General features: G+C 43.7%; 1 protein-coding gene across 1 annotated transcript in view; it reads right to left on the bottom strand.

Annotated features, from left to right (window-relative positions):
• csmd2 (CUB and Sushi multiple domains 2) overlaps positions 1-17,938 on the bottom strand; it is a 212,126-nt gene that overhangs the window by 32,822 nt on the left and 161,366 nt on the right. Inside the window, exons 39-43 of the mRNA XM_079571186.1 lie at positions 5,640-5,758; positions 5,075-5,144; positions 3,124-3,240; positions 2,834-3,043; positions 1,519-1,707 (exon numbers count right to left, since the gene is read on the bottom strand). Coding sequence (XP_079427312.1) covers positions 1,519-1,707; positions 2,834-3,043; positions 3,124-3,240; positions 5,075-5,144; positions 5,640-5,758 — 705 coding nt within the window. The remainder of the gene's footprint in view (positions 1-1,518; positions 1,708-2,833; positions 3,044-3,123; positions 3,241-5,074; positions 5,145-5,639; positions 5,759-17,938) is intronic.

The following is a 17,938-nucleotide window of genomic DNA, read 5'->3' as shown; positions in this document are numbered from 1 at the left end:
CTAACATTGCGGCTGGTGCCCTCAGTGATGCCTCATATTCTCTGTGGCGGAGCATGAAGAATCAGCAAGGCGTGATAATCACTGAAGTGCAGGCGTTTCAAGCAAACCCCGACAGGGAGCTGAGCTTAACGGCACGCCCCTGGATGCCTAGCTATGGAATCACTCCCCGGGCTACAGACGTGCATGTTTTATCCCTTTTGTTTCTTTCTTAGGTTAGCGGTGAGCTTGTACTCGAACAGGTTCCTCAAATGCTGCCTCACCTGTTAAATGAGTTATTGATCAGACTGATTGATTAAACCCAGGGCACTTTATGGAGTTGGACCTCTGGCTGCGACCATTGACAAACATGTCACCACATGTGTATATGTGTGAATGCATGTGTTTGCTTAGCGGGCTTCGGTGGCACGGTTAATGATGAACAGGTCATGGCAGCACAGTCAGACATTTTTTTTTTTTTTTTAAAGATTACAATGGTAACCACAATCACTGAACAATGTCTGAATTTATTTTATTTTTTTAAATGGTGCGATAGATACAGACAGCATTGCGTCATAGAAGGGGGCGTTTTTTTGGGGATCATAATTTTCCACTCTTTTTAGCCATTTTCTGGTGGAATATGAATGTATTTACCACATATAAATAAAGTCAAGTGTAAATCGGGCCCATATGGATATTTTGCAATAAACATGAAATATAATATAACTCAATTTGCTTCAGTTAGAAATCAAAGTTTATACATAAAAAAAATTGTGGGGAATGATAATAAATAAATGTACAGACGATAAACATCGAGCTTAAAAATGTGTCATTTATCTGTTAATAAATAAGGTAATGAAGAAATAAAGACATTATTGTGACAGCCCTATACATGGGCGCTTCCAGAGATGCCGTCTGTATCTATGATCGAAAGAAGGCTGCGAGAAGATATATATACACAGTATGTTCAATCTAAGAATAAGCATTAGCCAAAAATAAAGCAAGCGTAATATATTTAATATAATAGTGACAAACGTTTTGTTAAAAAATCTAGGCATGGTTATATTAGAGCTGAAACACACAAAATCCAACATGTTTCTAATGAGTAGCCAGCAATGTCCATAGATATACTCAACAAGAGATCCATGGTACAACATCTACCATCTTTAGTCACTGAAAGCTGTCAGTACAGCTTTGGTCATCACACTTGTGGATCAGTAAAGGGAAAATGAATAGACTATTGCTATTCTTCCCCCAGTTCATGGCGACAGTTATAAAGGTTACAGCAGATTAAAAATGGCTTGTTTGCAGAATCCAATTTATCTTCGCTATGAGCTTATTGTCCCGTTGTCAAGGCTCGGTTCTCTATACGTGAATCTGCCTGTCCTATTAAACAATCAATTAATAACATGGGTCAAGGGAAAGGGGAGAGAGAAAGATGAACCTCTGTGTATTTTAAATTCAGTACCTCTCTCAGAGCCGGTGATGGCTGGTTACATTGTTAACTTGCTGTGGTCACACATAATGTCAACTACGTCCTACCTTCACATCGGGGGAAGGGGTGGTCCCAGTTGCGAGTGGTTCCGTGCTCACAGGTGAGGATGGAGGGACCCGTAAGTTGATATCCGGGCAGGCACTCGAAGGAAATAGATTGGCCTACATTATAGCCAGCGCCGACCACAGCGCCGTAGCGGAAAGGCTCGGGATCTGGGCATTCTTGTAGCTCATAGGCTGAATAAACAAGACAAAGTAAATCTAAAATAAGCTACAATGGCTTAAAGAAGACCTCTATATTTATACTTTATTATGTATGGTCATTGCCAAGGATACATGAAGGGTATTTATTAAATCATTCTACACCTGTAAATAGATGAACATGGTGACATCATCACATCGACTAGCATATCCCATACATGTCACTTTAAAATCATTGTGTTGAACATTTTATGCAAATACTAAAGCGTCATTCGTGTGGGCCCACTGCTGCTCAATAGTCCGATTGTGGGATCCAATTTTATCCATTACCATTGAAGTTTGACCCAGTTGTTACATAACTGGCTTTTTATTATTATTCTGCCCAAATCTAATTTGCTACGACATCATTAGAACTATATTAAGGTTTAAAATAAGACTGACATGGACATTTTTTTCAACCTCCCTGAAATCAGTGTGTAAAACAAATTAGATTATTATTTCCCCTTTCTTGGATAAATGTGTAGGGCCAGTTTTAATGCAAGTCCCTCTTTCTGTTTTGCTTTTCTGACTTGACTCCAGAGATTTTTTATTTTTTTATTTCAGTAATAGATTTGGCTACTCTGTCCAAGTTTAGTAGTACAAATGCTAAATACATAACTTAAAAATGCAAGTGGAGTTACCAGGACTCAAAATTAGGAATTACATTCAAACTTCCCTTTTCTCGATAACTGTTTTTTTTGAGTCACATTAAGTTTTACAATTTTATGCATTTCATACATAGGCATATTGTTGTGTCCCAATCCACCCATTGGAAAACATGGCTTCAACCAGCGTGCAAATGTAATGCACATAACCCACTTATTATGTAAATGGGGCGCAGCACATTTAGATATCACAGTTGTTGAATTGGAAAATAAACTTGCCAGATGCAATAATTTATTTGACACTGCTTCATACAAACGCAATGAAGCCTTTTACTGGCACAGAAGTGAAGAAATAAGTTAAGCGATCTGCAGTTTTACGCAGTGGATTTATAGAAGCGTGGGATTTACTGGCTTCCTGTACTGATTAGCTTGGCACGTTCCATTTAACATTATGGTGACTTTATATCTTTACAAGAATTCATCTCACTAAGTCACCTATAGGGTGCTCAGTTACCTACCTTGGTATTCAAATCGAAAGCCGGGCTTGTTCTGCGAGTGGTCACTATGGAAGTACACTGTTGTCTCGTGGGATGTGGTGAGGAGCGACGAGGGGACGTCTGACCCGCTGTATCGGCCAATGACAGCGCTGGTATCCAGTGGTCCGTTACGAATCTCCAGAAAGTCATGGTTGGCCTCAGTTGAGAAATTGAGAAACTGAACGTGTGCTCCTATGACATAAAATTAAGAGAGCGTTTTTAATGTATTATTGAAAATTAATCATAAGAAAATATATATTTTTAATGCGTACCAAAACCAACAGGCAGGTAGATCCTCCATGTGCAGTCACTGTTGCTGGGGTAGTTGCCAGGGAAACCAGGACTGAGAATCATCCCCTCCATCTCCTCACGGATTCCACCACACTGAGCTTTGAGTGGATTGACAAGAATGTTATTCTTAGAAAAGACCAAATACTCTAGGTTTCCACCTCCCAAGCTGATCCCATACCAGCACCTGTTTCCAAATGAGTTCTTAATAGGTTTTTAGATTATCTTTTGACTTTTTTAACCTTTCGCTTTGCAGAGGGAATTGTCCCTGATGCTTTTAAAACTGCCTCTGTAAAACCTTTACTGAAGGATACAAAGTTAAACGTCAGTGACCTCTCTAACTACCTAGTGAGCATTTAAAAAAAGATAGTGTAAAAGAAATTATCATCTTTTCTATCAAATAAAAACATTGAGGAGGTGTGCCAATCAGGATTTAGGAAGCACCATAGCACAGAGACTACACTCATCAAAATAACAAGCAACCTCAGAGTAAGCTCAAACAGAAATTAAGTATCAATAGTAATTCTCCTTGACTGAAGTGCGGCCTTCGATACTGTATAGATCATGATATCCTCATCGATCACTTGCAAAACTCTGTTGATCTTTGTGGTACAGTCTTAAAATGGCTAACATCCTACGATATCGAAGGCAGAAAGTTTTGTGTCACAGTGTTTTGTGTCACACTGCAAGAATATTCAATATCGCTTTAAGGTCAGGGTTAGGTTTAGGGTTGGGTATAAATAAGCGTATTATTAATGGCCTATTAGTATGTTAACAGATACAAGTATATTAAGCAGTGTTTTAATACTTTACAAGCATATTATTAATGCTTATTAATACCTTATCAATACTTAATGAGCACACTTTAATTTAAAGCGTTACCGAATATTCAAGAAATATTCAAATATAGAAAATAAAAAAAAATAGAAATGCAGCTTTTGTCAATATGTCTGTGTGACATCACGCACAATAACAACCTACTTCCGGGCCCAAACTGTTTCACTGATAAACACAGCAAAAAACGCAACTTTATTTGAATCTCCTGCTGAAATAACAGCAGATAAAAGGATAAAATGTTTTAATTCCGAATAAGATTTCTCCATTTCTCCAGGCAAAATTAATTATTTTTATATTCAAAATAAGCCTTTGTTGTGTTGGAACAATGTAATTACTGTCAGAAAAGCATTACTAAAAGAGTTTATGTAATATTTCTTTGTGATCCGATGTTTAAGAAGAGCCTTGACACAAAAGCAGTTTAAAATCTTTAAATGATTGTATCTCATAGTCTATTGTTCTCTTTTGCGCTCTTGCTTCATAGGTAGAAGGTCCAGGGTTCGATTCCCACCTGGACGGGGCCTTTCTATGTCGGTTATTAAGTATTCTTTTTTACTGCTATTAAGCACTTTGAACTGCACTCAGTATAAAAGGTGCAATACAAATAAGGCTTTTATCATTGTTATTATTCACAGTAATACACCTTTGGATTACCTAATTTGCACTTTTTTTTTAATTATTATTAATAGTAAAATAGAAAATAGTCACAGGCTTATAGCAATATAACATGCCCAAAGTCTCAAGTATGTCAATCCAATAAAATGGCACCTATAACAGGAAAAAGTTGTGTCTGAAACCCATGAATACTAACTATTAAAAAAAACAAAAAAAAGATGAACCAAAGACTTCCTATCGTTCTTGTTGTTTACTGTGGGCCTTTGAATTCCTAATCGCAGTAAGCTGTGTACATTTTGCCACAGTGAACCCCATTATCCAGGTGGGGAGGTGCACTTTACAGAGAACGCAATTTACATTTACAGACCGTTTAAAGCTGAAATTAAAACTGGAGCAATAATTCTCATGTCTGCACCTGGCTGTGAATGCACTGAACAGCTCTGTGTGCATGAAATGGCAAAGAAAAGAATAAGATAACTGCTCTACCTATACAAAGGGGAGGGGGGTAGTTCCAGCGTCGCACGGTGCCAGGCATACAGGTGATGTGTGAATTCCCCTGGAAAACATCAAGAAGTGCAAATGAGGTACTGAATCATTTGTTCTCTCTCTGCTTTTGCTCTGAGCCTGCTGTCGGTCTCCGCATGGCTCCACGTGTCAACCAAATGACTAAATCCATCTGAAGTGACAGAGGACACTAGAAAAATCACAAGCATGTAAAGTTAATTACACAGTCAGGGGTGACAAATGGAGAACAATCATCAGAAAAGCATGGCTTGTCAAGTGCAGCTTGTATTTTAAGCTGGTAAGATTAAATTAGGTTAAGTAAGTTAAGTATTGTTAGCTATTGTAGTTGTTTGTGTTCATCTTAATGATAATTATTATTATGAAATATTGCTCTCATCAATAGCTCCTGTCACAAGAAGTTAGTAAAAGAAAAATCAAATCAATAGACCAACAGAAAATGCATACATGACTGCTGTTTCGATACAGAGAGTGGATTCATGGATGGTGTTAAATTATATAAATTAAGCCTATACAGGTGTAGTCTTACCTGCAGAGTGTACCCGGGCTCGCACTGAAAAGACACCACATTATTCATCTGAAGACGCTCGCCGACCTTGATGCCATTCATAGGAACCACGGGCTCTGGACAGTTGGTCAGAGAGACAGCTGCGGGAATGAGAAACAGGCACATTTTCAGGGGTGGACATTTTACCAGCCAAAATACAAAATGTAATTAAAGCCGCAAGCGGCGATGAAGGCCCTCGCCCTTGGGCACTCGTCCCTTGCAACCGCCCCCGCTCGCTCTCGTCCCTTGTGGCCACCTCCGCTCACTCTCATGCCTTGCGACCACCTCCGCTCACTCTCATGCCTTGCGACCACCTGCGCTCACACTCATGCCTTGCGACCACCTCCGCTCACTCTCATGCCTTGCGACCACCTCCGCTCACTCTCATGCCTTGCGACCACCTCCGCTCACTCTCATGCCTTGCGACCACCTCCGCTCACTCTCATGCCTTGCGGCCACCTCCGCTCACTCTCATGCCTTGCGGCCACCTCCGCTCACTCTCATGCCTTGCGACCACCTCCGCTCACTCTCATGCCTTGCGACCACCTCCGCTCACTCTCATGCCTTGCGACCACCTCCGCTCACTCTCGTGCCTTGCGACCACCTCTGTTTGCTTTGGTCCCTTGCGACCACTCCTCATCACACTAGGTCCTTGCGAGCCCCACGATTGAACTCGCTCATTTTGATGCGAAAGTCCCTTTAAGTTGCATTAAAGTGCATTATATGCGAAAGTCCCTTCAAGTTGCATTACACAGTACATTTTATGCGAAAGTCCCTTTAAGTTGCATTACAGTACATTTTATGCGAAAGTCCCTTTAAGTTGCATTACTGTGCATTTTATGCGAAAGTCCCTTTAAGTTGCATTACAGTGCATTATATGCGAAAGTCCCTTTAAGTTGCATTACAGTGCATTATATGCGAAAGCCCCTTTAAGTTGCATTACAGTACATTTTATGCGAAAGTCCCTTTAAGTTGCATTACTGTGCATTTTATGCGAAAGTCCCTTTAAGTTGCATTACAGTGCATTATATGCGAAAGTCCCTTTAAGTTGCATTACAGTGCATTATATGCGAAAGTCCCTTTAAGTTGCATTACAGTACATTTTATGCGAAAGTCCCTTTAAGTTGCATTACAGTTCATTATATGCGAAAGTCCCTTTAAGTTGCATTAAAGTGCATGTTATGCGAAAGTCCCTATTAAGTTGCATTATAGTGCTATTGTAAAAATCCATATATAGTTGCATAATTGTGTTGTAGTTGCAAAAATCCCTATTTTGTTGCAGAAACTGTAAAAACAGTTGAAATTGCAGAAACTCTTAACACTGTATAAACTATTAAAATCACTGACAGACTTCACTGTATCATAATCCTACTAAAAAGCCGGCAAGAAAAGAGAAGGTGCTGAGTCCAAAAGAAAAAGGAAAAAAAAATAGTGAAGGCTGGGATTTGATCCACCATCCTCCTTTACACTAGTCTAGCTGTCTACCAATGGAGCTACTCAGGTTGAGTGAATGAATCAGCAGATGTGAAATTAATGTCATGAGAGATCCTGCTCTTGAGTGTTTGCAAGAAACGGATTTACAGTTTAGAAATCTTCGGGTCATGTCCCCCCCCCCCCCCGGAACATTTCCCTGATAGTTTTCGACATTTTCCCCCAGTGATTCCTCAACTGTCTCCCCACTATCCCCCCATTTCTTTCTCTTTAGTGACGCATATTTTGAAGTCCAAAAGAAAAAAAAAATGAAAGAAGGTCATGGTGGGGATTTGATCCAGCAACCTCCTGTACACTAATCCAGCACTCTACCAATGGAGCTACTTATGCTGTGAAAAACTAGCGGATGTGAAATAAATGTCATGAGAGACTGCGCACTTGTGTATTTGTAGGAAACGGATTAACAGTTTAGAATATAATATATTGCATCATTTTTTAATTAGGTTAAATTCCTGGCTGCCCAAAGAAACGTTGAGAGGGGGTTTCAGCCCTGCAGCACCATTGATATTGAAGCAAGATTTTGGTGAGACCCATTTAGTACGAGGAGCACACAGAGAGACGGACAGGAAACAGACGAATTGAACTTCCTGTGATTGTACAGTTGACAAAAACGTGAATTTGAAGGCAAAAATGTCCAAATTAAAGCTTCTGTCTGTGACAGAGGGGTAGTATAAGTATATACGAGTCCAAAAGTGTGGATTTTGTGAAGAAAGGGAGAAATTTGGAAAATTGGCGAATTTCAGGACACAGTGGCCTCTGACAGAGGCCAGTATGCTGCTAGGCTAAGACGTCTGGCTATTTTCACGGAGGATGGGCGGGCCACTTACAAGCCACTTAAAAGCCACTTGAAGCCAAGATGGCCGCCTCCCTGTGCGAGTGGGCGTGTCGCTCCAAGTGAGTTTTGGGCTTGTCCTGATGTCCCCTCTCACTGTGGCGAGTGATTCGGGCGTACGCCCAAAAACGCCCTGATTTTTTTGAATTGGGGTCCGCTTCCAGAGGGCGCTGTGGAGCCATTTTGTTGTGGGCGTGTCCCATTCGTCCAATATCATAAATTTTTTCGCTGCCTCATTGCCTCCGCCAATTTTGGGGAGCTTTCACCCACGTTTAGCGGGTCAAAAACGCGATCCTTTCCGGAGAAAAAAAAAAAAAATAATAATAATAATAATAATAATAATAATAATAAGAAACCACCCAAAAACAATAGTCCCTTGCCAGGACTGCGTCCGGCTCGGGCCTAAATATAAGGAGAACGGAGCGAGATAGAGGCATGGTGTAATATATTTTTTTGTTTGTTATGATGAGTAGAACACATCTGGAAAGTTTGGTGGAAATCGGACAAAATAATTTTTTCAAGGTATAGGCAGGGGGCGCTATAGTGATGTGCACCGTGAAGTAATTGATCTCTATGGAATCAGACCGTAAGTGGCCTTCTGTCAGCCAAGTATGATCCAGACTGGATAGAGCGCGCGCCTGCGAGGTGGTGTCAAATTTACATGACAAAACGTGTTTTTGGGGGGGCGCCATTCGAAACGGGGGGGTCTGAGTGGAAAAAAAGTCAGGTATTTTTTGTAGCCCCGTGTCAGGAGAGTCTGTTTAAACAGGTATGGCCTTATTCTGCTGAAAAACCAGGGACTAGTTTGTTGACACACAAGGCAGGTCCAGATAGACTCCCACATAAAAGTCAAAGTCACGGCCACATCTTAGAAAATATGACATGACTATAATGTATTTTTTGGTTTCCAAAAGTGTCTAGAACATACTGGCATCATTGTATAAAAAAGATTCAAAAGTGCAGTTTTGAAGGTATGGCTAGGGGGCGCTATCCTGGGAGCAGGCTACACATTAATGGCTTCATTCTGTTCAGTTTCAGGTGGCGCATTAGTGACATGAATATGAGCTCTCTGGGCTTATGCCTGTGAGCGTGAGCTTTCTTGTAAACAACGCGAAATCTACGCGTTTTTCGCCGCGGCGTTACGCGGAGACGGTGAAACTTTTTTGAGAAACGCTGGGCAAATATTGAATTTCAATATGTCTAGATGCGCTGTGCCAAATGTGATCTAAATCCGACAAAAAACCAGGGACTAGTTCGTTAAAACGTAAAATGAGTTTAGACGAGGTCCGGGTTTGAAGCCAAGATGGCCGCCTCCCTGTGCGAGTGGGCGTGTCGCTCCAAGTGAGTTTTGGGCTTGTCCTGATGTCCCCTCTCACTGTGGCGAGTGATTCGGGCGTACGCCCAAAAACGCCCTGATTTTTTTGAATTGGGGTCCGCTTCCAGAGGGCGCTGTGGAGCCATTTTGTTGTGGGCGTGTCCCATTCGTCCAATATCATAAATTTTTTCGCTGCCTCATTGCCTCCGCCAATTTTGGGGAGCTTTCACCCACGTTTAGCGGGTCAAAAACGCGATCCTTTCCGGAGAAAAAAAAAAAAAATAATAATAATAATAATAATTAAAGCCGCAAGCGGCGTCGTGCGGCCCTCGCCCCTGGCATTCCCCCCCTTGCAACCGCCCCTGCTCGCTGTCGCCCCATGCGAGGCCCCCGATTGCTATGCTCCTTGTGAGCCCTTCTGATCGCTCTTGCCCCTGGCGACCTCCCCCTTGCGAATGCCCACGTTCGCTGTCACCCAAACCTGCTTTAGCCTCTGTCTCACACCCAAACCACTCTCTTACGCCTGATAACTCCTGCCCCATCCCACTCTCGCCTGAGCCTTTGTCACACACCGGCCTCACTCTTGTCCCAAGTAGCTTTGGTGCCGGCCCACTGTTGCCTCAGCCTGAAGGCCCCCTGTCCTCAACCTGGGCTGCTGTTCCAGATATGAAGCTTGTAACACAAGCCTATAAGTAATGTAAGTCTATCAAAGATAACAAACGGAAACAGGAGAATCAGAAAAAGACGTTGCAAACTTTTCATACTTGTTGTAGGAAGACACGTTGTACTGTAATGTGGAACGAACCAGAGGGGTGTTTAAATGGAACACCTCTCTGCAATGGGCTGCACAAGTGAAGAGGGGGAAGGGAATACACAATTGTGTCACATTACTTGGTTCTCATTGTGTACTTTTATCAGGCTCGAAAATATGTGAATCATGTGAAAAAACAAAGGATTGGAAAATTGTTATGGCAGTGTTTGAACTGGCAACCTCCTATACCATAGACCAGCACACTATCACTGAGCTCTAACTACATACTGTCATTGACCTGATGTGGGCAAGTATTCTCTAGAATAACGCTCCAAAATTAGGTCCCAGCACCTGAGGAGAGGTAATTTTTGGTCAATTTTCCCCCTCCATTTTCTAGATTGTTTTGACATTGTCCCTGGTGTTGCCTCAATAGTTTCCCTACTATCCTGCCATGTCTTTAGTTATGCAAATTCTGTAAGCGTTGTTCCCACTTTTTTCATGAGGGTGGGACCATAGGTGCTGAATTATGTAATTTCCAGTAGGTGCCGAGAAAAAAAAAAAATAGATAAAAATAGTAAAGGTCAGAATTGATCCAGCAGCCTCATGGTTATGAACCCAATGGTCTACCTATGACACTATAAAGGCACAGTTAAAATTCTAGCTGAACAAAGCAATGTCTTATGAAACTCCCTGTGCATTAGAAATGTTAGGACTAGCTACCTCCTTCACCTAAGACGACATTTTACCACTGAGATATAAGTCCATACAAACATGGGCCTGATGAGGGCAAGGCTTCTCTAAATTTCTGGGCCGAAATTAGGGGACAGCACCCCACTGGAGGAGAGGGAACATTTCCCCATTTTTCATGAGGGTGGGACCAAAGGCGGTAAATCATGTTCTTCCCAGAAAGAGCCAAAAAAAAGAAAGAAAGAAAGAAAGAAAAAAAACAAAAAACTTATGAAGGTTAGAATTGATCCAGGGGCCTCTTGGTTATAAACCCAATGCTCTGCCCTTGACACTATACAGGCACAGACAAAGTATTAGTCGAACAAAAGAATATCTTATGAAACACCCGCACTCATGGTCTTAGGCTGAGACAATGTGTACAGTGGTCCATGTAAAATGAGAAAGCATAAGAAAAGTGTGAAGGCTGTGTTAGGACTAGCTCATTCACTGAAGACAACCTTGCTACTACTGAGATATAAGTCCATACAAACATGGGCCTGATGAGGGTGAGGATTCTCTCAATTCTCAGGCCAAAATTAGGTGACAGCACCCCACTGGAGGAGAGGGATCATTTCCCCATTTTTCATGAGGGTGGGACCAGAAATTACCGAGTCCAAAAAAAAAAAAAAAAAAGGTGATGGCTGGGATCGATCCAACAACCTAACGTATAGGAACCCGGCACTCTACCAATAGAGCTACACAAGCTTAGTAAGTGCAGCCAATTTAACATTAATGTTATGAAAGACTGCACTTGTGTATTTGCAGAAAACGGAAATTAAAGCTTAAGCATTAATATATTTCATCTTTTTAATTAGGGTAAATTCCTCTGACCGGCCAAAGATTTGATGAGAGGGTGCACCAGCCCAGCACCCTCCATATAAAGAATATTTCGTTGAGAGCGAAATAGTACGAGGAACACACAGAGGGACGGACAGGAAACGGGTAAACTAAACTTCCTGTCACTATAAACTATAGGAAATGTTGATTTTGGAGTCAAAAACATCAAAATTGAAGCATCTTTCTGTGACAGAGGGGTAGTATAAACATGTACGAGTCTAAAACTGTAGCCGTTGTGAATAAAGGAGGAAATTTGGAAAATTGACGAATTTCAGAGAAAACTCTTAGAGAGGCCACCATGCTGCCTGGCTAAGACCTCTGGCCATTTCCACGGAGGATGGGTGGGACCACTTAGAACCACTTAAAACCCACTTAAGGCCCAAAGGCGCGAGTGTGTGTCCAAGTTGGTGGAGGCTCTCCGTCACTGAATTATTTTTTTCAAATTTGCAGGTGGCGCTGTTGTGCCATTTTGCACGTCCCACATTGGACACTCACATTTTCGTAAATTTTTCACCAGACCGGATTTTTCGGTGATTTTTAATTGAGTTTTCGCGCACGTTCAGGGGGTGAAAATCCAGTTTTAAGAGGCGGAAAGGCGGAAAGAAAGAAAGAAAAATAATCGTTTTTTGCCCCAAAAACCTAAGCCGTTGCCGTTACCACCACATGCTGTACACCGTTGGAAAGCTCTGGCTAAGGCGCACAAAAAAGTTGTGGGTCATTTTTTTCTGGCGTGTACGTGGAGCGCGCGGTTGGCCGCTGAAGCCCCCGGGAGGGATTTTCTGCAAAAGCAAAAACAATATAGGCGTTTTTCCATTGTAGCTGTTTTTACACATTAGACATTTTCGGAAAGCTCTGGCCGAGTCCTATGCGTCTGTCGTGGTCGGAGGTCGCTGTGGTCGCTGTCGTGTCCGTTGTGCACTCCGTACGCCATCGAAGCGCACCCTGGTGCCCCCCTGCGTTGCAGAAGCAATAGTCCCTATCGCCATGTATGGCGCTCGGGCCTAACAAGGGTTCCCGTTGCTCGAAATACCATATATTATACATTTTCGGAAAGCTCTGACCAAGGCGCATGCAACTGTCAGGGTCATTACTCTCTGGTACGTACCCAGTGAATGAGTGATGACATTAACATGCATTTTATAGGGGGCGCTGTTGGGTCCACTGCCACCAAACCTCATTCCATGTATGCGGGGGTGAAGGGGCAACATGTGTATGAGTTTTGGTAATAATCCGAGTTAGTTTGTGCGAACAGGAGTCATTTTTGATGTCTGAGAAATCGCCCAAATAAAGGTCAACTTTGGGGCTCCACTGGACGAAGACCGCAAAACATAGCAAAATTCTTTGGATAACTTTTGATCCCCAACATGTGTAGATGAGTTAGAAGCGATCAGAAGCTCATTCGGACAAACGCCCACGGAGGAGTTCGTTCAAATGCGACATCAGCGTGAAGGCAATTTGACTTTTCCTCATTTTTCCACTCAAAATAGGGGACTTCCTGTTTGTCAGGGGGCGGGGTCATAATAATGTTTTTTGCTGGTCACGACCTGGACAATGTCTGTGCCCAAAGGCGCGAGTGTGTGTCCAAGTTGGTGGAGGCTCTCCGTCACTGAATTATTTTTTTCAAATTTGCAGGTGGCGCTGTTGTGCCATTTTGCACGTCCCACATTGGACACTCACATTTTCGTAAATTTTTCACCAGACCGGATTTTTCGGTGATTTTTAATTGAGTTTTCGCGCACGTTCAGGGGGTGAAAATCCAGTTTTAAGAGGCGGAAAGGCGGAAAGAAAGAAAGAAAAATAATCGTTTTTTGCCCCAAAAACCTAAGCCGTTGCCGTTACCACCACATGCTGTACACCGTTGGAAAGCTCTGGCTAAGGCGCACAAAAAAGTTGTGGGTCATTTTTTTCTGGCGTGTACGTGGAGCGCGCGGTTGGCCGCTGAAGCCCCCGGGAGGGATTTTCTGCAAAAGCAAAAACAATATAGGCGTTTTTCCATTGTAGCTGTTTTTACACATTAGACATTTTCGGAAAGCTCTGGCCGAGTCCTATGCGTCTGTCGTGGTCGGAGGTCGCTGTGGTCGCTGTCGTGTCCGTTGTGCACTCCGTACGCCATCGAAGCGCACCCTGGTGCCCCCCTGCGTTGCAGAAGCAATAGTCCCTATCGCCATGTATGGCGCTCGGGCCTAACAAGGGTTCCCGTTGCTCGAAATACCATATATTATACATTTTCGGAAAGCTCTGACCAAGGCGCATGCAACTGTCAGGGTCATTACTCTCTGGTACGTACCCAGTGAATGAGTGATGACATTAACATGCATTTTATAGGGGGCGCTGTTGGGTCCACTGCCACCAAACCTCATTCCATGTATGCGGGGGTGAAGGGGCAACATGTGTATGAGTTTTGGTAATAATCCGAGTTAGTTTGTGCGAACAGGAGTCATTTTTGATGTCTGAGAAATCGCCCAAATAAAGGTCAACTTTGGGGCTCCACTGGACGAAGACCGCAAAACATAGCAAAATTCTTTGGATAACTTTTGATCCCCAACATGTGTAGATGAGTTAGAAGCGATCAGAAGCTCATTCGGACAAACGCCCACGGAGGAGTTCGTTCAAATGCGACATCAGCGTGAAGGCAATTTGACTTTTCCTCATTTTTCCACTCAAAATAGGGGACTTCCTGTTTGTCAGGGGGCGGGGTCATAATAATGTTTTTTGCTGGTCACGACCTGGACAATGTCTGTGCCCAAAGGCGCGAGTGTGTGTCCAAGTTGGTGGAGGCTCTCCGTCACTGAATTATTTTTTTCAAATTTGCAGGTGGCGCTGTTGTGCCATTTTGCACGTCCCACATTGGACACTCACATTTTCGTAAATTTTTCACCAGACCGGATTTTTCGGTGATTTTTAATTGAGTTTTCGCGCACGTTCAGGGGGTGAAAATCCAGTTTTAAGAGGCGGAAAGGCGGAAAGAAAGAAAGAAAAATAATCGTTTTTTGCCCCAAAAACCTAAGCCGTTGCCGTTACCACCACATGCTGTACACCGTTGGAAAGCTCTGGCTAAGGCGCACAAAAAAGTTGTGGGTCATTTTTTTCTGGCGTGTACGTGGAGCGCGCGGTTGGCCGCTGAAGCCCCCGGGAGGGATTTTCTGCAAAAGCAAAAACAATATAGGCGTTTTTCCATTGTAGCTGTTTTTACACATTATACATTTTCGGAAAGCTCTGGCCGAGTCCTATGCGTCTGTCGTGGTCGGAGGTCGCTGTGGTCGCTGTCGTGTCCGTTGTGCACTCCGTACGCCATCGAAGCGCACCCTGGTGCCCCCCTGCGTTGCAGAAGCAATAGTCCCTATCGCCATGTATGGCGCTCGGGCCTAACAAGGGTTCCCGTTGCTCGAAATACCATATATTATACATTTTCGGAAAGCTCTGACCAAGGCGCATGCAACTGTCAGGGTCATTACTCTCTGGTACGTACCCAGTGAATGAGTGATGACATTAACATGCATTTTATAGGGGGCGCTGTTGGGTCCACTGCCACCAAACCTCATTCCATGTATGCGGGGGTGAAGGGGCAACATGTGTATGAGTTTTGGTAATAATCCGAGTTAGTTTGTGCGAACAGGAGTCATTTTTGATGTCTGAGAAATCGCCCAAATAAAGGTCAACTTTGGGGCTCCACTGGACGAAGACCGCAAAACATAGCAAAATTCTTTGGATAACTTTTGATCCCCAACATGTGTAGATGAGTTAGAAGCGATCAGAAGCTCATTCGGACAAACGCCCACGGAGGAGTTCGTTCAAATGCGACATCAGCGTGAAGGCAATTTGACTTTTCCTCATTTTTCCACTCAAAATAGGGGACTTCCTGTTTGTCAGGGGGCGGGGTCATAATAATGTTTTTTGCTGGTCACGACCTGGACAATGTCTGTGCCCAAAGGCGCGAGTGTGTGTCCAAGTTGGTGGAGGCTCTCCGTCACTGAATTATTTTTTTCAAATTTGCAGGTGGCGCTGTTGTGCCATTTTGCACGTCCCACATTGGACACTCACATTTTCGTAAATTTTTCACCAGACCGGATTTTTCGGTGATTTTTAATTGAGTTTTCGCGCACGTTCAGGGGGTGAAAATCCAGTTTTAAGAGGCGGAAAGGCGGAAAGAAAGAAAGAAAAATAATCGTTTTTTGCCCCAAAAACCTAAGCCGTTGCCGTTACCACCACATGCTGTACACCGTTGGAAAGCTCTGGCTAAGGCGCACAAAAAAGTTGTGGGTCATTTTTTTCTGGCGTGTACGTGGAGCGCGCGGTTGGCCGCTGAAGCCCCCGGGAGGGATTTTCTGCAAAAGCAAAAACAATATAGGCGTTTTTCCATTGTAGCTGTTTTTACACATTAGACATTTTCGGAAAGCTCTGGCCGAGTCCTATGCGTCTGTCGTGGTCGGAGGTCGCTGTGGTCGCTGTCGTGTCCGTTGTGCACTCCGTACGCCATCGAAGCGCACCCTGGTGCCCCCCTGCGTTGCAGAAGCAATAGTCCCTATCGCCATGTATGGCGCTCGGGCCTAACAAGGGTTCCCGTTGCTCGAAATACCATATATTATACATTTTCGGAAAGCTCTGACCAAGGCGCATGCAACTGTCAGGGTCATTACTCTCTGGTACGTACCCAGTGAATGAGTGATGACATTAACATGCATTTTATAGGGGGCGCTGTTGGGTCCACTGCCACCAAACCTCATTCCATGTATGCGGGGGTGAAGGGGCAACATGTGTATGAGTTTTGGTAATAATCCGAGTTAGTTTGTGCGAACAGGAGTCATTTTTGATGTCTGAGAAATCGCCCAAATAAAGGTCAACTTTGGGGCTCCACTGGACGAAGACCGCAAAACATAGCAAAATTCTTTGGATAACTTTTGATCCCCAACATGTGTAGATGAGTTAGAAGCGATCAGAAGCTCATTCGGACAAACGCCCACGGAGGAGTTCGTTCAAATGCGACATCAGCGTGAAGGCAATTTGACTTTTCCTCATTTTTCCACTCAAAATAGGGGACTTCCTGTTTGTCAGGGGGCGGGGTCATAATAATGTTTTTTGCTGGTCACGACCTGGACAATGTCTGTGCCCAAAGGCGCGAGTGTGTGTCCAAGTTGGTGGAGGCTCTCCGTCACTGAATTATTTTTTTCAAATTTGCAGGTGGCGCTGTTGTGCCATTTTGCACGTCCCACATTGGACACTCACATTTTCGTAAATTTTTCACCAGACCGGATTTTTCGGTGATTTTTAATTGAGTTTTCGCGCACGTTCAGGGGGTGAAAATCCAGTTTTAAGAGGCGGAAAGGCGGAAAGAAAGAAAGAAAAATAATCGTTTTTTGCCCCAAAAACCTAAGCCGTTGCCGTTACCACCACATGCTGTACACCGTTGGAAAGCTCTGGCTAAGGCGCACAAAAAAGTTGTGGGTCATTTTTTTCTGGCGTGTACGTGGAGCGCGCGGTTGGCCGCTGAAGCCCCCGGGAGGGATTTTCTGCAAAAGCAAAAACAATATAGGCGTTTTTCCATTGTAGCTGTTTTTACACATTAGACATTTTCGGAAAGCTCTGGCCGAGTCCTATGCGTCTGTCGTGGTCGGAGGTCGCTGTGGTCGCTGTCGTGTCCGTTGTGCACTCCGTACGCCATCGAAGCGCACCCTGGTGCCCCCCTGCGTTGCAGAAGCAATAGTCCCTATCGCCATGTATGGCGCTCGGGCCTAACAAGGGTTCCCGTTGCTCGAAATACCATATATTATACATTTTCGGAAAGCTCTGACCAAGGCGCATGCAACTGTCAGGGTCATTACTCTCTGGTACGTACCCAGTGAATGAGTGATGACATTAACATGCATTTTATAGGGGGCGCTGTTGGGTCCACTGCCACCAAACCTCATTCCATGTATGCGGGGGTGAAGGGGCAACATGTGTATGAGTTTTGGTAATAATCCGAGTTAGTTTGTGCGAACAGGAGTCATTTTTGATGTCTGAGAAATCGCCCAAATAAAGGTCAACTTTGGGGCTCCACTGGACGAAGACCGCAAAACATAGCAAAATTCTTTGGATAACTTTTGATCCCCAACATGTGTAGATGAGTTAGAAGCGATCAGAAGCTCATTCGGACAAACGCCCACGGAGGAGTTCGTTCAAATGCGACATCAGCGTGAAGGCAATTTGACTTTTCCTCATTTTTCCACTCAAAATAGGGGACTTCCTGTTTGTCAGGGGGCGGGGTCATAATAATGTTTTTTGCTGGTCACGACCTGGACAATGTCTGTGCCCAAAGGCGCGAGTGTGTGTCCAAGTTGGTGGAGGCTCTC

Source organism: Gobius niger (genome assembly GCF_951799975.1).
Source record: "Gobius niger genome assembly, chromosome: 14".
NCBI classification, from domain to species: Eukaryota; Metazoa; Chordata; class Actinopteri; order Gobiiformes; family Gobiidae; genus Gobius; species Gobius niger.
The sequence above is the reverse complement of the archived record's forward strand: the minus strand, read 5'-3'. Positions and strand labels throughout refer to the sequence as shown.